Raw genomic sequence first — 26567 nt, 5'->3', positions numbered from 1 at the left:
AGGAAAACTGGATCTGAGGGATCCAGAGGCAAATGACAACGGAGGTTAAAAGGCACAGTGCAGGTAAGCATGGCTGATTCCTGCCGATTAAGCCAACCCCAAGCTTCCTGTTTCATGGATAAAGGGCAAGTTAATATCTATGGTATAAATGAGGTCTGGGGAATTCCAAGGCTACTGACAGTAGCAGGAATAGAGACATAGGTGAGAGCAGATATTCCTATTCTATAAGGCCCTCCCTGCTTGATGGGTGTAAGCTGCCTTGGCACTCATGGTGGGACCTGGCAAGGTCACGGGACTCGGGGATGCAAGGATGGAGGAGGGAAAGAGGATGCTTTTCATTCTCTCCCTCATGTATCCTGCTCATATGTTAGGAAGAGAAGGAAACCAGAGATGCTTGCTCCCTTCTTTCTAGATGGGTAGCCATTCATCTTCAGTCCGTACCCCTTTCAAATGCATCCTGAACCCCTGGAATTCCTTTAAAAAATGCCTTCTTTTCCTTTCTCCTCCTCTGTTCTCTCTTCACGGATAGGTAATACGCTCCCCTCAGATGCATCCTCCAAACTGGAAAGAGTTAATTTCCCAGGCCTTAAACTGGTTGTCTTAGGACTGGGCTCAGGGGAAAGGAACCCAGAAGCCCAGCATGCTGGCAAAAAGGGCCATCAGACTCCAAACAGTCATGCAACCAAAGCCTTGGACAATGGCCCCTTCTGCTGGGAATCATTAAATAGGCCTCTGAGGAAGCTCTGACTGCCGTTTCCCCAAAACAGCAGCCCCCGTCAGCAGGAAGCAGTTAAGATTGGTGTTTGTCTTTATTCTTAATCCAACAGCTGTTAGATGTACTTCTTTAGAGTGGGGAATGAGACAGCCAAGTGGGGAGGGGGTCCCTGGAAAAACTCCAACCAGCCTGTCCACTGGGGTGGAGCCTCTGGAAGTTCATGACATTTGCAACGAGGAGGAGCCTGGCCCATCCTCTTTTGATTCGGAACCTGGGATTCAAGCTGTGGGTGGGAAGCAGTCTAGCTAGGCGAGTGTCCCTGTTTCCCGCTTTTCTTCCTTTCCACCCAATAAAACCCTGCCTTCCTCAGCCTTCAAACCATCTGCAAGCCTAAATTTTCATGGCTGTGGGACGGACAAGGACCCCGTTTTTAGCTGAACTAAGGAAAAGTCCTGCAACAGTGGTAATAACGTCTTCTGAAACTCACTGAAAGGTTTGTTACTATAAGCTATTAGGTCCCAAAGCACTGTGTCTGTGTTAGTATAATATAGTAGCAGTTGACCAATATATTTGATCTAATTTTCTGTGGCTCATGATGATGGGAAGGCCAAGGGTAATGGCTAGGTGTTCTGTTGTTTTACAGTACAGTTATCTAGAATTAGTCATAGCCAATAGTATCACCTACATATTTTTGCCACACCCAATTCTGCCATATTGTTAATGTATAATATACAAAATATTATCAATCAGACTGCCACAGGCTCTGGCCAATCAGAACAGATGTTAGCTGTAAACACGGATGACTACAGTGGTCCACACAGGATAAAAATTTTGCTACTATAGTGGAATTTGAAATTAGCTATTCTTGTTATTTGTTTCTGGTATTATACTATGTACTTAATAAATGGTTTTTATGGAGACCATATTTAACAACTCTCATTATATCAAACATTATAGCACTTATAGCCTAGACAATTTGTTTTTTACTTTACAGATCTTTGTTTATAGTAAGATCTCCTTCCTCTGAATATCACTTTCATCTCCTTCCCTGTCTTGCTGTAAAAAAAAGTAACCAAGAAGAATAGCTAGTAAAATCCTGGCTATTGCATTAGTTACAAGTCAACAGTCCACTTTGGGCAGGACTCTGTGGGATGATGTTTTCTTGTCCTTTACTAAAAGATGTGATTCTGCCACTAAACTGGCAATCTGTACCATCACTGAGGATCTATAATTTGGGAAGCTGAGCTACTCAGTTCTTCCACTGGCTTTTATTTCAAAGTCATTTGAAACTGGCGGACTTACCGGTTAGTCAGGTGAGAAAATTTTGTTTTGTCTTCTTGGAAAGGTTTAAAGTAAAAGATAATTTCTTTTCTTTCTTTCGTTTTTGAAAACAACTTGGTAGCCATAGCTAATGTAAAATATTTGTTTCATGTTCCTTTCTTTCTCTCCAGCAATGCTGGCAGGCACAGGAATAGATGAAATGCTATTTCCTTTTCTTTCTGGCTTGGGTAATTGTTTCTTATAATTTTTAAAGGTTGTCTGTCAAGATTTGGTACATTCTGTTGATTTTTTTTTTCTTGTGGATGGACCCTGCGTTGCTTTCTTTTTATTTTTTGAAAATGGAAGCATCGGTAAAGTATTATCCTATATTTAACTGAGAAGAATCAATATGTCTGTGTTTTGTGAGCAAAAGTAATACTCTAGTACTAAGATTTTCTGTAGTCACATTATTTCTCATGGCGATATCTTTTTAAAAATCTATAAAAGAGTGGCTTGATAGACATAATTGATTAACAAAATATATGAGGATTTTGCTCAATTTTGTATAGTAGGTGGGAAAGTATGAAACAGTTCCTGACCTTGAGGAGTTTATACTCCTACAGGAAAACTGGAGAAAGCAAGAGACTGTTCAATAAAAATATAAGTACCAAACATAGTACAAAGTTCAAAGCAGGAAGAGATTGCTGCAAACTCAAATAGTCTGTTAAGACATCCTGGTGAGGTGGGATTCCACCTGGAGCTTGAAAGAGAGTAGCATTTGAATAGATGGAGTGGAAAAGGCAGATTCTTCCAAGCAAGAGGGAAAGGCTAGGGTCAGAATCCGAATGAGTCGGGTGTGGTCGATATGCAGTGAGGAGGAGGCATGGTGGCAGCCGTGGAATCATAGATAATAATAATGGGGGCCAAGTTGGAAAGGTCAGGAGGTGAAAGGTCTGGATTAGTTAGTTTGGCTTCTGCCTCAGTGAAAGTTCTAGCAAGAAACAGATGACTCTCTCATAGTAGGGTAACTTGTGCAAAGTTCACTAAAGGGATTATTTATGAAGTTGTGTGAAGAGCATAAGAGCAACCACAAGGGAGAGTGTACCCCACAGGTTCAGTAAGAGTGGGGTGCCAAAAATATCCTTGGGGCCAGAAGGGGTGAGGGGAGACCAGGAGCCAGACACAGAGAAGGCCCTGTGGAAAGAACAGTCAGGCAGGAACTGAGCTGAAGCTGAAGAAGGCCAATAGGCCATAAAGACTCTGCAGGTGTGTGTGTAAATCTTCTGCCAGCATTCTCTTCTCTCTCTGATTTCTTCCTCCTCACTGGCTGGCAATAACCAGAAGCCAGAGGCAAGGGATGCCACTGATGCAGTTCTTACCACTCAGCCTCCTGCACACGGAGGTGGGCTGGAAAAGGTTGGGAGTGGATATTCAGAATGGCAAGAGGAAGATGTAGGAATCTTTTGAAAGCCATTGAACAGGGCTCAATGTAATAAAAGGAATATTTCAGACATCAATCTAGCAGCAGTTATGCAAGTTAAGGAGGAGAAGAGGTTAGAAGCAAGGAGATCTGTCAGGGAGATCAGATTCGACATTTTTCACAGAGTATATTAATAAGGTCCTAGACTAGGTTAGTGGCAAAGGGGATAGAAACAAAGGGATAAATGTGAAAGGCATTGTATTGTCAGTAATTCATATGGCCAAATTTGTGTCTCTCTTTGTAGTATTATCTTCAGATTTAGACTTCTAAATGTCATAAATGAGTTTAGAGTTTGACAACAACGTCTCTCGTCTTTAATCATTTAATCTAATGAAGTTTTCCTTTTCTCTTTATTTTGTTTTTTGATTTTCTTATTTGATATTCAGTTCTTGTTGAGGATATAACTTACAGCTTTAGTAATTTAGTTTGAGAGATATTAACATTTCACAGAATACCGAATGAGAGTTCAAAATTCAAGTTGTTCTTTGATTGTATTAAATATTTTCTTGATGTAACTAATAGTTTACCATAAATTCTAAAAATCAAACTAGTTTAATTTCTCTATTTCTTATAAGTGAAGGTGCACATTAGATACATATCACATAGCAATAAATTCATTTTATCTGCAAACAATGCAAACGTCTATCCAAATCTATAAGGTCTATTTATTTTTGTTTTACGTACTGATTTATCTTACATTATATGCAGGAATTTTCTGTCAGAATAATCTACACAGATCTTAGTGGCTGACATAAAATCCTAGAGGTAGAATAACTTAGTTTCACTCCATTATATGATCTTTTTAAATTCAAGAGCACACACACACTCTATTCTGGGTACTTGCCTGTCAGGGAAACTTCTCTGTTTTATTCTCTGCAAAAAGATAAAGATAAAAAGTAATTTTACCAGGAGATAATGCCAACTGAAGAGCTAAAGTCTATTTTCATTCCCTTCTCCCTTAAACTACACTTCAACCTGACTGTACCATATTATTTTGCAAGAGTAAAATTTCTATTGGCCTAATCAGATACCTCCAAGCACTTCTTCAATTAACCCTTATGTTGTGGAAACCAATTCAAAAGGCCTAGGGGCTGGCACCTAGGAACTGTTCATGCAGTGTTCCAAATAACCATGTGGTGTTTAGGCTCACCTGCTGGAGAAGATCCAGGTGCTCCTGGGAATTGCTGAAGTTTTTTCCAATGTCAAAGAGGCAGAAGGTCTCCTGCTGGCAGATGCTGACCCAGTCCTGATATTCCCCTGTGTCAGGGATGCGATCCAGAAAGATCCGATATGCTTCCCATACTGCTTCCTGACACACTGTAATACAGAGTCGTTAATGGCCACGCCCTAAGAGGGTCCCCCTACCCAATCCCAAGCAAAGTCTAATAACATGGAAAATTATTTAATGGCTTATGTTGACACACTAATTTACAGTCTCTAAAAGTTAATTCATTTAACAAATATTTATTGAGTACTTACTATATGCTATGGAGAAAAAGGAAAGCAAGAAAATAGTGAATATTATGTGTGCGTGTGTGTGTGTGTGTGTGTGCGTGCAAAACTGCAGTTTAAAATAGAGTGGTTGAGGAAGACCTCACTATAAAGGTGACTTGAGTCGTTTGGGAAAAGTAAAGTCTCCCAGTTTGTGGAGTGCCAGGGGCACTGAAGGAGCAGGGAGGATGTCATTGTGGCCAGAGCAAGGTTGAGAGTAATAGAGGATGAAGATAGAAAGATGCGGTGAGGGCCAGGCGCGGTGGCTCATGCCTGTAATCCCAGCACTTTGGGAGGCCGAGGTGGGAGGATCACCTGAGGTCAGGAGTTTGAGACCACCCTCAACATGGAGAAAGCCTGTCTCTACTAAAAATACAAAATTAGCTGGGTGTGTTGGTGCATGCCTGTAATCCCAGCTACTCGGGAGGCTGAGGCTTGAACCTGGGAGGCGGAGGTTGCAGTGAGCCGCGATCGCGCCGTTGCACTCTCCAGCCTGGGCAACAAGAGTGAAACTCCGTCTCAAAAAAAAAAAAGAAAGATGTGGCGAGGTGAACACAGATTGTGTAGGGTTTTGCAGACCAGCAGTCTCCAAACTGGAGTATAGGTCCCCTGGCTGTCCTTGAAGACTTTCCAAGTGATGAGCAGGCACACAACATTTAAAGAGAATCAATTTCCAGGTCTCCATTTTCCTGTGCAAGCTTTCCTAAAATTGGTCTCTCCAAAGACACACCTCTTCATTAGCACTTCTCTTTTGATCACAATCCTTTCCCCATTCATCCATCCCTATTCTTATTGTGGCACAGTGCCTCTAGGTTATCACACCAAGGAGCAATTTGCAATAACAATACTGAGTTTGAGAAAGGGAGTGAACTGAGTCGAGGGATAACACACATTTTGGCAGTCTAGGTGATTTATGATTCTTTGCTTTCAACAAATTAGAAGGAGTCCTAATAGGTTGACAGCTGATTGATAGATCATTAAAAATAATGATGACAGATCATGATGTGATTATTGGCATATAATGACAAAGGAATTAAAAGAATAAGAACAGTGCTATAACAAAACTCTATCTATTCCCATCTACTTATTTATGTAAAGAAGTTTTCTCAACACCTAACTGAAACTAAGTAAAATAATAGGGATAAAATTGATGTTAAACCTAGTCTCATTTTAGCAATGCACAATATAAATAACAACTAATTGTATATGAACAATTAGAGGAGCAAAACCAAAGCAATCACTTTGATCCAGAGGCAGAAGCTAAGGAAGCGTAAGCTACAGATCCTTTTTTAACATTGATTTCTTCCAAAGCCCTGTTTAGAATATTCCATTTGCAATTTTGTATTTACAAACATTAACACCCACAAAACTTGAATCTCACTCTATATCCATCCCTCAATAAAAACTAAAACTATATGTGTTTAGTTTTAATTGATTACATATTTAAAATAATAAATGCAAATGAATCTAGAAGAAATTTCTTTTTACACATAAATCTTATAGTCACAAGAAACAAAAAATGTAATTTCAATTTATGTTCATATTTTTGTTACTAAAAAGTATTTTAGAGCAATCAATAACAGATTTTCAAGCATAAACATAAATTACATTAAAATGAGACTCTGAGGAGAGAAGAGGAATGGAAATACGAATGTATGGAGAAAAAGGAACCATGTGACATTTCCTACTGTTAAGAAGAATTTGCTCACGTATCTGTTAAAAGAATTTGATGGTAAATATTGAGTGGCCATGGTGGATTCTACTGGATACATGAGAAAGATCCAATTCTAGTTTTATTTTAAATATCAATATTTACAACTCACCAAAAATTACATCCTATTTATTAATTTAAACTTGACAAAAAACTTTAGATGTCAATGGAAAAGCATGCAAGGGGATTATATAGTTAAAAAGTTGTTTTAGGGGATTAAGAGAGCAGAAAATGTTGGAAGCCTCCCTATAAGCATTTGTAATATGTTGATTTTTAACCCTAGAGCAATGGAAACAATTGGAGCCTTTAGGGCAGAGGCTGACACCATCTGACTTACTGAAGAAACGCTTAAAGAAACACTGCTGTGCTGAGAAAAAGGACCGTGGGGAGGAATAGGGTGAGACAAGACCAATCTGGAGACTCTTACGCCTATATGTTATTCCTTCCTCTCCGCTTACTCCATGTCTGGATTTCTCTTAGCTTTCTGTTTTAAGAAGAAAATTCTAGATGAATAGAAGCTCAGGTCATTTACCAGCAGCAACCTGACCAGAACCTTCAAGGTAATTATCTTTTAATGAGTAACCCACAAAGACAGGAGAGGGTGCAGTCCTGATCACCTCAGATGTGCCATCTGGTTTCTCACACTGGGGGAAATAACAGGGATCCTTGTTATTTCCCCGTGGGAAGCAATGGAATACCTCACCTTGCAGAATTCATTTTTGTGAACTGTCTACTGCCAGGCAAGGATCAAGAAGTTTTAATGCCTTTTCTGATACAAACCAGCAAGCTGTCTCTGACCCTTCATCTCTGGTCAATAGTCTACATAGTATACAAGAAGGAAACAACACTTGGATGTTTTCAGATTTGTCCAGACCCTAACAGTTGTATGTCTAGTCTAAGCAAACCAGCTGCCTTTGCTAGCCTTCTTTCTTACATACTCCACACTCTCTCTGGGGATGTTATTTTGTGGCTACTTCAATTCAAAAACCTATATAAGTGCCAGAGATACAACAATACATAAAATAAACTAGCACTGTCTTTGGTGACTTTCATGGACAATATCTAAGTGTTGGTGACTTTCGTGGACAATATCTGTGTGTGAAACATCGGGGAAGATATTATGTGACAATCTCTTCTGTCTACAAGTTAGGCACAACCTTGAGTGTGTCACTTTTGATCTCAGATTAAGACTTGCTTTTATTTCATTGCAATTTAAGTATTGAACTAATTGTGTTCTTTGTTGAGCCTAGCTGCTCCCAATTGAGCCCAAACTCAGACTGGCAGGCATCATAACTGATGTAGACAGATGTATACAGAAGTTCATTTTCCTGGGTGCTATGTAGCCTGAGGATGCATCACCAGCTATGTAGAGATTTCTGCAGGCAGTCCCTGTCATATGGTTGCGGGGACTGAGGTTGAGCAGTCAAATAAGAGGTACTATTTTTGTTGTGTGCATCTTCCTAGTTCTGCTCCTTTCCCTGCTGTTCTTTCTCCTACCACAGGACACAGAACTACTCAAAACCTTCCATAAGGGCCCTGAAAGAATCTTCTTTCTAGAGCATAATGTCTGAAGTTGCTTGAAAAATTATCTCCCTGTGACATTGTAGTTTACAGGAATCATAATGTTAAGGATGAAATCTCAGACTCTTTCTGAGGGGCAGGCTTTCTTTTTTTTTGTGGCTCCTCTGATGTTATTTTTCTCTTGGAAGCTTCTCACAAGCCAGGAGGCAGAGACTCTTTCCATGATTGGAAGCACCAGCCCACAACCCACCAGGACAGTCCCCCATCCTTCCTGGGGAAGTATCAAAAAAACCTTGAAAGTTGAGGCATCAAAGGACCTCAGGGCTGGGAGGGACCTGAAAACTTCTCAAAATTGGATTTTTGTAAACTTTTGATTTACCTGTTCTGTACTATCCTCCTTTGAACCTGCTGGGAGGGACTGCCACAGTGATTCTAGAGAAATCCAGCACCTTGGCCTCCCTCCCACCCCAGTCTTCCCACAGTTGCTGGCCAATGCCTGAAATCTGATCACAGAACGTCAGCTTCTCTGCTGAAGGTCATATCCTAAGTAATTTGATGATGTAGGAAGAACCCTAGGGAGCACATACCCTGGAGGCCAGGCATGGCAGTCTGTAATTGGAAGTCCTGGCCTGCAGACAGTTATTCGCAATTAGTATTGTTAGACCAATGGTATGTGCAAATGCGCAGTACAGGGTTGTGCACACATTAGAGGGAGAAATAGCACACTGAAATGGGAATCAGGACACTGAGTTCTACTCCTGTTCTGCTGCCAGCTGTGCGCCTGAACATGCCATTTTACTTCATCAGATCTCAGTTTTCTTATCTGTACAACGGGAGTGTTGGCTAGATGTTCTCTAGATTAGTGCTTCTAGAACTTTAAAGTACAAATGAATTTTACCTGGGGAACTTGTTAAAATGCAGATTCTGACAGTAGGTCTGGGGTGGGATGTATGATTCTGCATTTCTAACAAGTTTCCAGGTGGTGGTGATGCTGTTGATCTGCAGACAACACGGAGTAGAAAGAACTAGGACCCTATTCATCTTTAACCTTCTCTAAGGCACACATAAATGTGAAAGAAAGATCTAGCTTTTTTTTTTTTTTTTTTTGGGACGGAGTCTCACTATGTTGCCCAGGCTGGAGTGCAGTGACGTGATCTCGGCTCACTGCAACCTCCGCCTCCCGGGTTCAAGTGCTTCTCCTGCCTCAGCCTCCTGAGTTGCTGGGATTACAGGCGTGCGCCACCATGCCCAGCTAATTTTTGTATTTTTAGTAGAGACAGGGTTTCACCATATTGGCCAGGGTGGTCTTGAACTCCTGACCTCAGGTGATCTGCCTACCTCGGTCTCACAAAGTGCTAGGATTACAAGTGAGAGCCGCTGCGCCTGGCCAAGACCTAGCTTTTGATGTTGGGTATGGGAGACAGAGAGGGAGGGAAATAGAGGGAGAGACACAGGTGAGGGTGAGGAGGGTCTGAAGGGAGGCATCTGTATAGCAGGAAATTTGGCTGGGGCACAGAGTTCAGCCTGTAGATTACCAGAAACACGCTTGCCTCTTGCATTTGGGCTTTGAGATAAGCACATTTATGATTCTACCACAAAGCTCAGAACATTTCACTGTGTTGCTTTTAAGCCCTGGGAAATGAAATAATTCAATGTTCCATTTGATTTGGGAATATGAGTGCTTTCTCTCCTAAGTTTGAAAGATGTCAATGGATAATTTTGTAAAAGTAGCAACAAGAACAGTAAGTGAGTCTCTCTGTCAGAGGAACACCGCTTTGTAGCTGGGTCTTATTTCTTGTTTCTTTGTGAACCAATTTGTTTGACTCAAGAAACCCAGCTGATGAATAGTAAAATTTCATATTACCTAGGGGCAGCCATAAAGATAATGGACTGTCATTGCTGTGGGGAGAAAAACAATGATTTGTTTCATCCAGGGAAACAAGAATGAAAGAGGCAACCTAATCAAGAATAAAGAGCTGAGAATAAAAATTCAGAGCTAAAAATTTTGTTGCAGCAATAAATAGTGTATTCTAAATACTTGCAGTGAGTCCTATTTGTGAATGTTATAAAGAATTAGAAGTTACGTGAAAATAGGAATAGTTGCATTCATATTCAGTGTGATGCAAATACTATATGTACGTCCATCCCTGAGCAAACAATATGGAATTTACCAGAGTCATTATCTGATCAATGTGTAGGCACACTCGAAATTAGTAATTTAGGCATGTCACTGTCTTTTCTCTATTTTCCCAACGGGCTCTTTGCGTTCTGTGTCCACCAACAAGCGTTGGCTAGTACCTGCTCTGTGGAGATGCCCTTCTAGGACCTCAAAATAGTAATATAGTGCCCTTGATTTTCTATAGTGAGAATCCTCTTTCAGACTGTGATACAGTAGTTTTCACTTTTTTATGGGTGTGGCTTCTTTCAGAAAGTGAATATCTTTTTATTTCCACAGAAAATGAGACACATAAGGAATATAAGACTTGATATTTTTGAGACTGTTAGTTAATTACGCTTCCAAAACCAAATAAGAGCTCTTCAGATTAATTTAACGTGGACACATCTAACAGAAATAGACATCCAAGAAGTTGTCTGGATGTGAGTATTGTGAAATGGGTACTCAGTTGTCATAGTGTACCACACATCACAGGCTGGAATTGAACCGGCTTGCTCTAGTAGGTGGGCTTTAAATAAAGCAGGGTGGCTCTGCTTTTTGGAATGGAAGCAAACATCTAGTGTAATCAAGATGGAAATCAGTAAAACTCAACTTTCGCGTATAAGATAAATTGAATTTAAGACTCAGAGAGACAAGATATTTTGCATTATTTGGAGCCACCTGGGGAATTTTAATAGTAGCTACCAAAGATTTGTTTTTTTTTTTCTTTTAAAAAAGAAGCCATGAGAATTTTGTCATCCATAGTAAGTTAGTGAAAGGATAGTCAGTGATGGCTGCGCTGTGATTAACTCCTTAATGGTTTCCGGCAATGCCGTCAGAATCCTGTTAAGCAGTCTTGGGGTGAAAAGTGGACTGTGACTCTGCTGGAAACCACTGTAATTGTGTTGTAAATTCTGCTAACACTCCTGCATTATATCTTGGTAACCACTCTTTATTTGTTTCTCCTCTGCACTTCAACGTGCCTCTGGGTGCCCAAACTTTAAAAGTTTCTGCTGGATCATCAATACACAAACTTATAAAAGGATCTGGATTGTAATGTTGCTTTTGAAAAATGAAATCTTAAGTCATAAATCAATTTGCTTAGATTCCTGACATTGCAATCATCCTGTGCTTCTTACCCATATGAACAACATTAAAATGGAATATTGAGCATTGGTAAAAATAAAAAATAAAGGGGTAAAATCTGGATGCCAAGGTTTTCTGGTGATTTATAAATGTCCTGTTGGTTCTGTGCTGCACAAGATATTATTTTAAACCATAAGAGCTGATATCTACCATAGTTTTAAATGTTTATTATTCATTACTGTCAGATTACCACTAGGTTGATTTTTATAATTCTTGTGGCTAAATGACAACTGGAAGTTTTAGGCTAAAGACAACCTATGGATGAATGAAAGGGAAAGGATGGAAATAACACAAGGCTAAACAGGTTTCATCTCTTTCCTTACCTCTCAATCTATAATAAGCTTGAAGACTGGCTAAAATCTGTTTCATGGATTCCTGTGGACAGACTTTAACCCCCGTTGGGAAAAATGCGGATCTTTTTGTTCGATGCTTTGCCAAATCGAATATTCGTCTCATAGTTGACATTTTGTACATTTTTTCAGTACTTTCAGTTGTTTCATTTCTTGGGGGATTGTCTATGTCTTTAGTTTCAGAATGGTATATGTTAATGGAGATATCTGTAAAAGAAAGATTGATATCCTGGTGAATATATACATTTATGTGTTATATGTGACATATATGGATAAATGACTTAAATAAACTGAAAATTATAATCCTCTAGTTTATGAAATTTCTACCTTGGTGCAACTGCTAAAGTAATATTCCAAATGACAAGGCATTTTCAGAAATAAGAGAATAGTATAATGAGCTGATCAAGCGTCTTTTTAAAAAGCCAATGTCTCAAATCATCTTGCCTTTAGGAACTGCCAAATATTGAAACCATTTCCCACACATCTTTCTAAAAATCACTCCCCGCTTAGCACTCAAGCCTCTCAAGAGATGTCTCTTATCATGGATAATATAATTCAAGCAGGGAATGATATAGCATTGCGATGCCCAGAGGTGTACTGTTGATGAGGAAGTGGAGTGCTTCTAAAAACCTAGGGGAAAAATGCAGTAAAATAACCTTCCTGCCTATTAGTGGCAGCCCTAGGAATTCTATATGGGCAGGGCTCAGAGCATGGCAATCTGGCTGAAAGTGGGTTGGAGCAAGGATGTATCTTAGAATTGCATTTGCAGTGCAAGCTTCGCCATTTCATGAAGGATGGTGAGAGGAAGGATGAAGGGGGAGGACACCAAGGGGGAGGCTGGCAGAGAATGTAACTCTCTACTAAGCCATTTCATCCTGCTGGCATGGCTGGTATCTATTAGGGTTAGGTCTAGACTGCATTTTTAACTTTCTAGACCTCTCATAATAATAACTTAGATTCATCACTTTTTAATTTTGAATTTTTATATGTATTACCTCATATCCTCACGAAAGCTTTACTACATAGATGAAACAAATATCGTTTTTCTCAGTTCATCAGCATTTAGGGTACTGAGGCTCAGAGTGGCAGTGTGTGTTAACAGTGTAGTCAGATCTAAGTTACACATAAATGTGAAAGAAAGAGCTAGTTTTTGATGTTGGGCTTGGGAGAAAGAGAGAGAGGGAAAGAGAGGGTGGCAGAGGATGTTAACAGTGTAGTCAGATCTCAATTCTTCCTCTTCTACTCCATCTCTTTCCTTTTATCCATTCTACCATTAAAAAAAATTATTGATGAACAGTTGGGACCTCTTTCTATGGCCTCTTGAGACTCCAAACATGGGGCTTATAGAGACTTATAATCCCATTTTACTAGGGAAGGCTCTCAAACCCGTATCTTCTGAAATGTGATAAAAGGGGAATCCAAGCAGGATAGCTGAAGAGCAATTCAAATCTTACTGCAAAGCATAAAAGTCCCTCAATATTGTAGAGGGTGGAGAAAGTCCACCTGGCAACACATATTCCTGTCACTTTGAGAAGTCTCAGAGTGCCCTGTGTTCACCTTGGGCAGAGGAACATTCTTAGGAAAGAATCTCCAGGAAGGGAGGAAATTTAGAGATTAATTGGCTCACCCAGCAACACACTAGACCCATAAATCATAATCTCTGCATAGAATACGGGCATCAGCAATTTTTGAAAATCCTTGGGTAATTTCAATATGCAGGCAGGTTTGGGAATCACTGCTTTATAGATCTACTAAGATGCTTACAGATGAAGAATCAAGGTGGGTGCATCGCAAACTGGCTTACACAGTAAGAAAGTTATCACCTCCAAAGGAAAGCCAGAGGCAGGGAATGCCTGGTGGAAATGGAGGTCTGGCTCTGACTTGTCTGGTTCTGTCCCTTCATGGGGTGATATCATCCGTGGGCAGGCTTCCATCAAATTCCCCTGATGATGGCCAGCAGCAACTGGTTCACCACCTTGACTCTCATTCATGTTGAAAAATAGCCTTTCCCTTAGGTCTGACTGCAACTGGAGCAAGACCAGTTGCAAGGCATATGCCAGTGCTATCGGCTTGATCTGAGTAATTACAGGGCAGGGAACTGGGATTACTTGAAGTGGCTCATTCTAACCATGGAGTTGGAACCAGTTTTTCCTGAGTCAAAATGGCTGCATGGCAAAGTGAAAGGTGCCCATTCAATCTAGGGGCAAAGTGCAAGAGAGGGATAGGAGCGGAGCACACAGCTGTTAGTACCCATTACAGTTAGTAAAATGTGAATTTTTGTTTAGGAATATTAATTTTAATAATCCTTTCAAGCAGTTTATAGATTGCAATAAACTTGTCATAGTAAAAAGTAAGTTTTTGTTATATTTGAATTGCCATTTAGAATGGAAGAAAAAGCTGCCTCACTGGGTAGTTCTAGGTCTAGGCAGTGTAACACAGACCATATTTAGGGAGACTGTGCCCCTATATGCCTGCCCTTCTCCATTCTTCTCACTGTGCCTGCCTGTAATGTGTGGGGTCCTGCTATCGGCCTGGTCCTGTTCTGTATCTTGTCATCACCACAGTCTTTGGTCCTTTGGGGCTGGTCCTGTTCTTACTGCCTAACGTTATGCCCTGTAGAACTCTCTGAGTAACTTGGCTTGGGAAGAGTATCTACTCTACCCTGGCTCTGGGAACAATGTTGCTGTCCTGGAATTTTTTTCCAGGTGGATCCCTTTGGATCCTAACACTTAGCACATATCCAGGCTGGCTGACAGAGATCCTATTTGATATGAGTCTTTAGGTTTCATCCTATCAGGGTAGGTAACTTGACTTGGGAAGAGTATCTACTCTATCCTGGCTCTGAGAACAATGATGCTGTCCTGGAATTTTTCCCAGGTGGATCCCTTTGGATCCTAACACTTTGTTCATATCCAGGTTCACTGACAGGGACCCGATTTGATATGGGTCTTTAGGTTTCATCCTATCAGGGTAGGTGCAGAAGCAGGGGCGAGAAGGTCACAGATTTGCCCTGTTTCTCAGCACCTCCATGAGCTCCCACTTTTCCCTTTCCCTTACTAGGGTCAGTATTTCCCTATTCTCCACACGTCAGCAAGTCCACACAGCTGGGGATCTACAAGGGTGAATTAGGGTAATGTGAACCCATTTGCCTGGGATACCCCAGTTTATAGCTGTTATCCTTTCATTCTCAAATGTGTCCCTGTTTGGGAAATAAATTATAAGGTCACCCAGTTTTAAATATTTCCTGCTGGAGAAGACCCAAGACAAATACTCTATAAATGGTTGTTTCTTTCCTCTAGAAAGTACCATGTTCCACTTTTGAATATCTCCACTTAATAAATTCCTTCCTTTGGGTTGAAAATCACTTTCTGATAACTTTCATGTATCAGTCCTATTTCTGTCCTCTGGTGCAGCAAACACCAAGCTACAACTACTTCCATAAACACTTCCTCATATTTTTCCTGCTTTAGGTTCTCTTGGCTGAACAAACAACCTCCATCTTTTTTTTTTTTTTTTTTTTTTGGCATAACACAAATATAAGACACCTTGACTACTCTGTTTCTGTGACACAAAACCAACCACAGTGAGCCCCCCTGTGATGATGCTGTAGCTTGAGCTGGGATTAGAATCTTTTGTCTATGCCTCTGCCCCATCCTCACTAGAGACGAGGTGAGAGATCAGGAACTTAAGGTCACCTGAGTCCAAGGATGACTGGCCGCAGTGATAAAGTCTGTTTGTTACAGATTTCAATGAAATAAAAAGAGCTGATAGTTGTTGGAGCTGACGAAAGCACTCTTGAATAAGGCAATTAGACCAGTTCAGATGCTGTTCTCCAGTCCTGCATAAATTGTAATGTTGATACTGAACTGAACTTTTAAAGATTCTTTGGGTCACTTTTATGAGTTTGATATTTTTGGTTTATATAAGTATTTGAAAAGAGGAGGTGAAAATTTAATGAGAATGAATTGATAGTTGGAAGACTTGCTACAAAATAGAGTATATTTAATAAAAGACTGGAAAATTTTCTGAGGCAGGAAATCTCTAAGATGATGACAAAATGAGTGTAACCTACTTGATGATGAATTGGCTGCCATCAACAACTGTTTCTGAATGAAATGAAACATTTTTTTCTGAATGACTTCAGAAAAAAAATAACCACCTTTACTTTGAGTTGAAAATTACTTTGATAACTTCCATATATCAGTCCTATTTCTGCCCTCTGGTATAGCAAACACCAAGCTACAGCTACTTCCATAAACACTTCCTCATATTTTCCCTACTTTAGGTAGTTCTAAAAAGGTATTGGAGTAAAATAATATTAGAACAGTTTAATTAAATAAATTATGAATTAAGAAAAAAATACAATTGTACTATTTTAAATTATAGATTAAACACTAGGAAAACAACCTTTAAGCCAATAGGTTTTGGAAATAGTCATATCATTGATAAAGAAAAGATAGAAATGGAAAGTAATACATTTGAATATTCAGAACTTCTAAATACAGATGAGGAACAGCTGTAATATACATGGTGCTTACTTTCTGAATTTAACTTAAATATATTCATTACTTTTGAAAGAAAAAGGTAGTAGCAACACAAATCATATAATGTCACTCAACTATTCAAAATGTTTTCATAGAACCAATGGTACACAGGGCCTGGAGCTGTCACTTACTAGTTGTATAATGTGGGTGTACTTGACATCCAAGTACATCCTGAGTTTCCTCACCTATAAAATGGGGAATAATAATAATACCTCCCTTACAGGGTTCTGTGATATTAAATGAGTTATAACATGGGCAGCATCTAAAACAGTGTAAGACACAGTGTAAATGCTCAATAAGAACTCCTTTATCAGATAATCGAGGCATTCCACTTGCTGGTATCGCTCTTCCTTTCCTTACCCCCCTTTTCTTTTAGTAAGATCTTGAAAGCTTTATTCAAAATTTCCATTAGTCAGTAGAATAACATTTTATAAATCAGTGAAAACCTGTACCTACAAAAATTATAAAAGAAAATATCAGCAATAGCATGAAATCACACAGTGTAAAATTAGACATATTTAGAACTGGTTTGTGGGAAAAATGCACCTCACAAGTTTTCTTAATATGTCATGGATTAAATAGAGTGTTTTTGTTACCAGCATAGCTTGGCTCTTATTCCCACTCTGCCCCTACCACTCTTCCTTTCTAACATACCCTTTCACTGTGCTATTCCTCAGCCCTCAGACAAAACTATGTCTATGCCCTGAAGTCTTCCTGCTTCCACACTGCAGTGCTCATCTCTTGTTTGTCTTTCATATGAGAGGGCCCTTCTCTTCCTTCTGTTGTTTTCCTACTTTTCTTTTAAAAGCCAGTGAAATGTTACATTCTTCACTACGCTTTTTCAGATCCCACATTCAGAATTCATTCATTGCTCCCTCCTGTTCCTCCAGGGTGGTTCATATCTCTGTGGCATTCACTGATTCACCTGTATTCATTAAGCGACTACTGTTTCAAGTCCACTGTGGTACATAGCTGTAAATGAGATAAACAAATGCCATGAAACTTGCGTTGTAGTGCTTCCTGTGTCCTGTCTTGAATATTAATTTGTTGTAAATATATGAGTTTCTCCCTTTAGACTGCAAATACCTTTGGGATCTGTATTGTCATCTTGCCCTCCCCTCTCCAATTCACCTTGGTGCTTGCCTCGTACAATGTTTTGTACATGACAGGGATGCAATACATATTAATTAAGTGAATTAATGAAAAATGTGTGTGGAAATATTAATGGGATTTTTAGAATATATGTATGAATTAGATTTGTTTTAAAAACCATTAGACTGTGAAAAAATGCTTCGTCTTGCCCGCATCCATTATTGCAACTCCTCTTTGAAATTTCTGTCCTCTTTTTAAGTGTCTAATATCACAGGCTTAGGACACAGTCATCTTATTAAAGATAATATCCTAAGTGAAAAGGCAAATAAAAATTCTTTTCTAAATAAACACCAAAAGACCAGAAAAAAGATGGTTTATATATAAAGTATATTTTAGTACAATCTGCATTCCCAGACACTTTCAATCTTTCCATAAATAAATAATCAATGGAACCAATTAAATATGTGGATATCAATGAGGAAGACTATCATTATTACTTGGCTCTTGAGGATGGCAACTCCCTTGCCCCTCAATTATTGTACTTGACAGGCAAAACCATAATCATGGTTAAATTCAACCCACTGCCTACCCCTTACCTGAATCTTTGTATAGCTGATCATGGCTGGAGAAAAACAGGTGTTAGAGCACACTTTAAATTTATGGTCCTTAAGTAAAATCACACTATATTTCTCTGGTCCAATTCAGTTTTGTACTCCCCTGGAGAGCTACACACTTTTCTCAGATTTCTGGTACCTTCTTGCTGATTCTGATTCTTGCTCTTAGCTGATGAGTTTGCTTCACATTTTACCGAGAACAAGAGGAGCCAGAAGAGAACTTCCCAAGCATCCAGCACTGCATCTGCTCACTGCTCACTGGCTGCGTCTGTGCTCATAGTCTATGCTTTGCCTCCTGTGACTATTTGATGATTGATCTGTGCTTCTACTTAAGCCCAACTCTCCACTTCGGCACCAGGTCCCATCCTTTTTCACCATTCAAGAACATTCTTCCAGAAACTCTTCTCTCACTTTCCTATATCATTTTCCCTTTTGATATTGGATTATTTCTAGAAGCACATAAACATGCTATTATTTTACCTTCTATTAAAAAATCCTCTCTCTATAGCATGTTTCCTTCAGATACTAGCTCATTTTTCTATTTACACTGACACAAACTATTTAAAAAGACTGTCTTTTTGGTGTGGCAATTCCTCAAAGACCTAAGGACAGAAATACCATTTGACCATTTGACCCAGCAGTCCCATTACTGCATATACCCAAAGGAATATAAAGCCTTCTGTTATAAAGGCGCATGCATGTGTATGTTCATTGTAGTATTGTTCACAATAGCAAAGACATGGAATCAACCTAAATGCCCATCAGTGATAGACTGGATAAAGAAAATGTGGTACTTACATACCATGGACTACTATACAGCCATAAAAAGGAAAGAATTCATGTCCTTTGCAGGGACATGAGTGAAGCTGGAGGCCATTATCCTTAGCAAAGTAATGCAGGAACAGAAAACCAAATACTACATGTTATAAGTGGAAACTAAATGATGAGAACACGTGGATACATAGAGGGGAACGACACATGCTGGGGCCTATCAGAGAGTGGAGGGTGGTTGGAAGGAGAAGATCAGAAAAAATAACTATCGGATACTAGACTTAATAGCTGGGTGATGACATAATCTATACAACAAACCTCCATGAGACAGTTTTCCTATGTAATGAACCTGCACGTTTACCCCTGGACTTAAAAGTTAAAATAAAAAAAAGATTTGTCTTTCCATCCTTTTCCAAGACAAAAGCAAGGTCCTAGTGAGTGAAGATTTCCTCTGATACCACATGCATAGATACCAATACCTGCCCCCTACCTTTATTCTTGCTCTCTGTCTCTGTCTCTTTCATTCTCTTTATATTTCAGTATTTGTGATGTGTTTATAGAGCCTGGTGTATTCAATGTGTGAATACGACACTTCACCAGAAGGTGTGACTATCTAACACACAGTATACAGAAAGTGACTGTAAACTATAACTCCACTGATCCCTTCTGTGAATTTGGATATTGACATTTGTTGATGGGGGTGGTGGTGAGGGTGGTGGTTTTGTAACAAAATAGACAATTTGGGAAAAGGCAGAGATCTAGCACAGTAGGAAGGGCTCCCTTGAGCTGGGAGAGTCTTATGAAAGACGTGGCAGGTAGAAAGTATTTAGGTGGACATAAAGGAGGACAAGACGTCGGTGGGTAGGGAACCTTCTAGCAGGCTAAGGAAAATGGTTGGCACCGAAGGCTTAAGTTGAGGAGGTTGGTGTTATTTATTTATTTATTTATTTTCCTTTTAAAATTTAGCCACTCTATCCTGGAGCTGACCTAGATTCTGCGACCCAGTGTAACTATGATAATTTTGGAAATTTCCGAATATATAGGCAGGGAAATTAAAAGAACAACCACTGAATTTAAACACTTTCAAACATTACTTTATCCTAAAAAACAGTCAAATCTGCCCAAGGATGTGAGTGGCAGTTCTGAAATACTGGGCTTTTGACTCTTCGTTTATTGTTTAAAAACTAGGTTTGGGCCGGGCACAGTGGCTCACGCCTGTAATCCCAGCACTTTGGGAGGCTGAGGTAGGTGGATCACTTAAGGCCAGGAGTTCGAGACTAGCCTGGCCAACATGGTGAAACCCCATCTCTACTAAAAATACAAAAAAAATTAGCCAGACATGGTGGCGCACCCCTGTAATCCCAGCTACTTGGGAGGTTGAGGCAGGAGAATCGCTTGAACCTGGGAGGTGGAGGTTGCAGTGAGCAGAGATGGTGACACTGCACTCCAGCCTGGGTGACAGAGTGAGACTCCTTCAAAAAAAAATTAGGTTTGGATCACCTAAGCATGTTTATTAGCTAATGTGAAAGCCAGCCCTTTGGTCAAAGTACCATTTTCACTCTAGGTTGAAGGCTGATGGCCATGTGACCGCAATGTTGACTGGCATCCCTGAAGACATAGGCCACATCATCTCCTTGTCATATCACTGAAGAGTTTATTATTTTTTTCCTTCCAGTACCAAAGTTGGCTTCTAGACATAGGCTGCTTACAAAGTTTCTATTTTAGGCTCAGCTTTGCCCACAAGTCATTCTCTTTCTTGGCTACATATTCAAGTGGATACTTAACCTGTTTGGACTATTCCTTACCAAACTCTTCTAGAGGAATTTTTTTTAGCTATTTAACCTTGTAGGCATACAGGGGCTTACTGTACACATACAGTGGCAATACTAGACATCAGGAATAAGAGAATCAGGCTTTCACGGTAGCATTGCTATGAAAGCAACAGCCATTGGTATAAGCACTTAGCAAACCCATTATGTCTTCCTAGGGGAAAAAGTCTCGATGTCTTAATGAATAAATTAACAGGAGCAGAGATAAAATTTACTGTAATTTCTACAGAACAAAAAATCGTAATTTGAGGAACAGAACTCTATAGAGAGTAAGTAGGTAACATTTCAGCACCAATTCAATGACTGGAAGTTAAAAAAAAAACACAATTTAATCTTTCTCCCAAATTTTTCTAACCTTACTAAAAAAAGTGAGGGACTGTGGCATTTCTGCAAATGCTTCTCTTGTTTGTGATTCATTATAACCTGGTCCTCCCACTACATTAGTAGATTCTCAATTACACACCTGACAAATTTTTCCCAAAGAGCAAAAGCAATTAAATACAAATAGTGCTTAACATACCTGAATATGTATCAACAAATTATGCAGATTTTCTGAATACCTTGTACAATCTATCCCAGAAGACTGCATGGATTTTAAGCATACTGTTTCCTGGGCAATAAAGTGGAGAACAGAGAAGCTTCTACAACTTGCTCTCCCACTTGCCCTCCTATAGGGAGTTCTCAACAAACTTATACAATGCCAGCCCCAATCTGTCGCCTTAGAGGCAAAATTTGTTGGAATAAATGATGCAAAAGAAGATCATAGAAAGTAAGGAAACTTGCAGTTATTTATTTTAATGATTAGAAGGTAAATAGACTTTCACAATCAGCATGCATGCTGATTATCAGTAATGCATGGGGTGGATGTTATACCATTTTCCTCTCTGTAGCTTTTGAAAATTGGATGCCATCACTGTCTTTTTTACCTCCAAAACTGGCATTTGTTCAGCAGCAGTACTCCCTGCTGAGGATAAAAATCAGCGGTCTCAAATAATTAGAGTGGTTGCATTATTTTTTCTCTTCTTGCAAAAATCAGGTTTAACCATCAGACTTGCTGAGTCAGAAGGAAATGGTTAGGACCTTGGCAAACCCTTACAAGAAATAAGAGGTTGCTAGTGCCTACCTTCTATTCCATACATGTACATATGTACTGAGCCCTACCTCATTGCACACACACCAAAAAAAAAAAAAAGAAAGGAAGAACCAAATCTGTTGGTGGCATGCTGAGGTACAAACATATGCACTTCTTGCTGAGGGCCTATGCAGTGTAGTGAGTGGGTAGGAACAGAACTGAAGTTGAAGGGAGAGGTGGAAAAGGAAGTTGCCTCTTTCGTGCCCAAAGGGGATGACCCTCTGAACAGATGGAATTGCCAGTTGTTCAGGTCTGGTAAATGTCAGGGAGTGAAGAGGTAGGAGTCTAGCAGGGTCATGTTTTCAACTGTACCCAGAACAGAAATGTGTGCAAACTCATCATCCGTCTCAGTAGGGTGAGAGGGCAGGGCATACTGAGAAGAGGAGGAGTGTTCTTTCTCAAAGCTGACTAGTTTCTGTGCCCTGGGAAAGGAGAGAAACACATTGCAAGAAAAGGTAGTACACACTGCCTCCATTTAAGGCATGAAATCACTTGATAATGCAGCCTCTCGGATGAGGTACATTAACATTTAGCTGCCACCTGCAGAGGTGCTGTCCCTGCAGGTGGGGAACTATACTTCTAATAATGGAGGAATGCCTTTGCCTCTCAAACAACGGTACAGGCGCCCTCAAGGTATGCAGTACTGTGCCAGGGGTTGTGAGAAACCATAGGATCGACACATTGCTTCTTCATGGAGTACTAAATTTACTTTGGCAATTTTAGCAAACATTTAAAATGTTGAGGACTACCTGAATACATAAACCAAATCAACAAATCTCTACAGATGAGCCAATCTTAAAAAATATGAGAGTAGGATATTTTTATAAGCTGTGATTAATTGTAAAATGCATTATCACTTTGAAAAAAATGGTGAATAGAGTTGGATTAATGCTGAGGTGAAGTTGGAGTAAACAGAATGTGAAACTGAAGTAAGAACAGTTACATTAAAATTATCAGCCAGCTTGGTGAAGGTTTCATACATGGCTGCCTAGTTTTCAGGGGCTGACACAAATAAACCAGTCCTTTCTCCAGCAGCTGGACTTTTCAGTACCCCTCAGATCATCCTGCTGCCATCTCCTCATATGTATAGGTTCAGGCTGATTAAGCCACTCCTAATCATCTCATCTTTTTTTTTTTTTTGAGACGGAGTCTCCCTCTGTCGCCCAGGCTGGAGCACAGTGGCGCAATCTCGGCTCACTGCAAGCTCCGCCTCCCGGGTTCACGCCATTCTCCTGCCTCAGCCTCTCCGAGTAGCTGGGACTACAGGCGCCCGCCACCACGCCCGGCTAATTTTTTTGTATTTTTAGCAGAGACAGGGTTTCACCGTGTTAGCCAGGATGGTCTCGATCTACTGACCTCGTGATCCGCCCGTCTCGGCCTCCCAAAGTGCTGGGATTACAGGCATGAGCCACCGCACCCGGCCAATCATCTCATCTTTACATTAACCGAAGTTCCACTAACCTTTTTCACTGCTCTGCCTCCCAATTCTTAATTATGTGTACTTTTTGGAAACCATCTCCATAAGTTTCAGAATGTGGAGTTTAAATAAGTACACAGGTTACCATAAGAGAATCTGCATGGAATTGTACAAGTAAATCTGAGATAGTGATTGTACCTCACAAATGTGAGCAACACTATGCTTTCCAGAGCACTGTTATAGCCTAGGTTGACACAAAGTTTGGAAACCAAGCGGTTATGCCAGAAAATGCCAGGTAATGCATGAACCAGAGGAAGATTCGGCCCATGATATTTGAAGCTGACTTGGAGGTGGATGGGGACAACAAGTAACAAGAATTCAGAGACCCACTAAGAGCTTATAAAACAAATTCCAAAAAATTCAGGAGGAAGCTAACTTCAGAAGCTGAGGTGTCCTGAGGAAATATTAGGGGAAAGGAATGTGGATTTACTTATGGGACATAACGATTTGTGCCAAATATCCACTTTACTTCTGGTTCCAGCTGTGCTGAGGTGCTGAAACACAAGGTATCTTTCTTCCTGTGATTGCTAAGAGTGCTACATATTTGGGGGCAAAATTTGTATCATCCGATTCCGATTATATCTGAAGTACTTATATCAGAGTCAGCTCTAATTTAGCCCAGCATCCCTGTATTCTGGAAGTTTGTGCTGTCCATGATTATAATTTTACAAACCACACACTACCCTTTGGTTTTACTGCTATCATGTAAACTTAATCTTGGAGTATGTTGGGAATTCTCAGTAAAGACAATTGCATATATATAGATTGTTTGTTGCATAAATTACAAAAAAATGAATGATATTCTAACTACTCAAGCAGAGCAGAATTGGAGCAGATCAAACAGAAACAGCTGTATATCTTTGCCTGTTAACTTTTGGATGCATGAGGACCTATCAGTTCCTGCAGAAAAGTAAGGTAAACTTCATTTTGGGTACTTGGAGACCGAAGCATAGTAAGAGCACTCTGCCACTTCCTCAATTTGGGCAAATAATTAATTTCTATTTGCTCTGGTTTGTAACTTGAAAAGTAGATAATAGTATTTCCAACACTATAGTTTTTGATTAGTGCTTGCCTATTATGTAGTTGTATTTTGAAAATTAAATGAGAAAATAGATGTTAGTGTTTTGCAGAGAGCCTGGCACATTGTTACCTGTTATTATGTTCTAGTGCCACTCTATTCTGAGGTTTAGTGCTAGGCCTGGTAGGAATTGGATTGCCTGATGTAGCAAATAAAAATATAGGACCAAGTCAAATTTAAATTTCAGATAAATTTTCAGTAAAAGTATGTTCCATGGAATATTTGGGACATAGTAGATGCATATGGACAAAATGCGCCTGTTAAAAGACAGAGATTGTCAGACTACATTAAAAAAGTTCCCACGATTTGCTGTTTTAAGAGGCATATTTAAATCAAAAGACACAGAGGTTAAAATTAGAAGAATGGAAAAAAGTTATAATAGAAGAACGCTAATCAAAAGAAAGCTGATATATTAAAATCAAATGAAGTCAGAGCATTGCTGGTAAATATTAATAGCCAGCTCTGGAGCATGGGTGAGATTTGTCTCATTTGCTGCTTTCTGTGTGTTAATACTCTTTCATGACTGATTTCAAGCCACCAACATGGCATAACTGAACACTGAGTTTGGAAAAGATGTGGCCAATTGGCTCTTGTCAGTACAAGCCAGTTCCAGCAAACCCGTGGACAAAGTTCATTATTAGGCAGAAGACATTACAAAGACAAAGACAGGCAGGTCACAATGATAACAGTTTAAAAGTCATAGAAAGTTAAAATTCTATGCACTTAATAATATATAAATATATAATACAAAGGTTGATAGGCAATACAGAAAATATAATAGTAGGTACATTTTAAGATATCTCTCTTAATGGATGGAATGAACAAATAAATTCAGTAAGGGTAGAGAAGATTTGAAAAACATGCTCAAGCCTGACTTAATGGACATGTATGAGGCATCATATCTACAAGCTATAAAATATACTTTCTTTTCAAGCAGAGGGAAAATAAACAAACATTGGATATATACTGTACTAAAATTCAAATCTGAATACATTAAGGACTGATAACATATGCATCATGTTAGACTAATAGAGAAGTAAGCTAGAAATTAGTTTGAAAAACAAATGGAAAATCTTTATATTTGAAAAAAATTATTCAAAATAACCCATATGTCAAAGAAGAAATAATTATGGTTATTAGTATTTTTCTGAAATGATAAAATTACTATATAATAAAACTTGTGGAATGAAACTAAAGCAGTTCCTAATGGTAAAATGATATCATCAAAATGTTTATTTTAGAAAAAGGAAAAGCTAAATATTAATGACCTATGCATCCATCTCAAAAGACTGGTGTAAGAAAACAAAATAAGACCAAAGAAAATTAGAAAAAACAAAGATAACAGAGAGTAATAAAATGTGAAAGAGATCATAAATACAAATGGAAAAAAAGAAATATAAACGTCAAACTTTTTTGGAAAATATTGATAGCAAAAACAGGTAAACAAACAGATGAGATTGATCCAATAAAGAAGACAAAATTAACTAATGTCAGAATTGAGAAAGAAGAACATTATGCTTTCTACAGACTTTCTGCAAAATGTTCTATAAACATAAAAAAGTTAACAAGAAGATGTAATGAATAATGTTTTATCCATAAATTTGAAGTTTGATATGAAATGCATAAATTTGTAGAAATGTGTAACTTACTATAACTCAAAAAGAGGTAGGATAATTAAATATTATCATAACCTTAAAAAGTTGAGTAGTCAAATATCTTTCTATGAATATCTTTATCTGGCTTTAACAGTGGGTACTATCAAACATTCAAGCAAAATGTAATTCCATTTTCATATGACTCTTATAAACTTGACAAAATGAGTATGAGAAAAAATTTATGGTCTGAGCTTGCTTATGAATATGAGTGTTACAATTAGAAATAAAATAGTAGCATATAGAATCCAGCAATGTATAAGCAATGTATGACCCAGTTTGATTTATCTCAGGAATGTAGGGTTGGTTTAATATTTGAATATTGATTAAGGCAATTTATCACATGAATGAATCAAAGGAGAAAAACCATTTGGCAATCTCAATAGACATAGAAGAAACAATAAATTTCTATGTTTATTCATGATTAAAAACTCAACAAATTAGAATTAGAAATTTTCTTTACTTGGTAAACAGCATTTACAAGAAGAAAACAAACAAGCGAAAAAAGCTAAAATAAGCATTATACTTAGTGATGGAAATGTGAAAATA

General features: G+C 39.0%; 1 protein-coding gene across 2 annotated transcripts in view; it reads right to left on the bottom strand.

The window, feature by feature from the left end:
* Positions 1 to 26567, bottom strand: part of IMPG1 (interphotoreceptor matrix proteoglycan 1) — a 169398-nt gene that overhangs the window by 122166 nt on the left and 20665 nt on the right. The window contains exons 2-4 of one of the 2 annotated variants that reach the window (XM_055274210.2): positions 11803 to 12036; positions 4606 to 4772; positions 4300 to 4328 (exon numbers count right to left, since the gene is read on the bottom strand). In XM_055274210.2, coding sequence (XP_055130185.1) covers positions 4300 to 4328; positions 4606 to 4772; positions 11803 to 12036 — 430 coding nt within the window. The remainder of the gene's footprint in view (positions 1 to 4299; positions 4329 to 4605; positions 4773 to 11802; positions 12037 to 26567) is intronic. The other variant, XM_055274211.2, reaches the window with a different exon arrangement.

This window comes from Symphalangus syndactylus, chromosome 4 (genome assembly GCF_028878055.3).
Source record: "Symphalangus syndactylus isolate Jambi chromosome 4, NHGRI_mSymSyn1-v2.1_pri, whole genome shotgun sequence".
Classification (NCBI taxonomy): Eukaryota; Metazoa; Chordata; class Mammalia; order Primates; family Hylobatidae; genus Symphalangus; species Symphalangus syndactylus.
The sequence above is the reverse complement of the archived record's forward strand: the minus strand, read 5'-3'. Positions and strand labels throughout refer to the sequence as shown.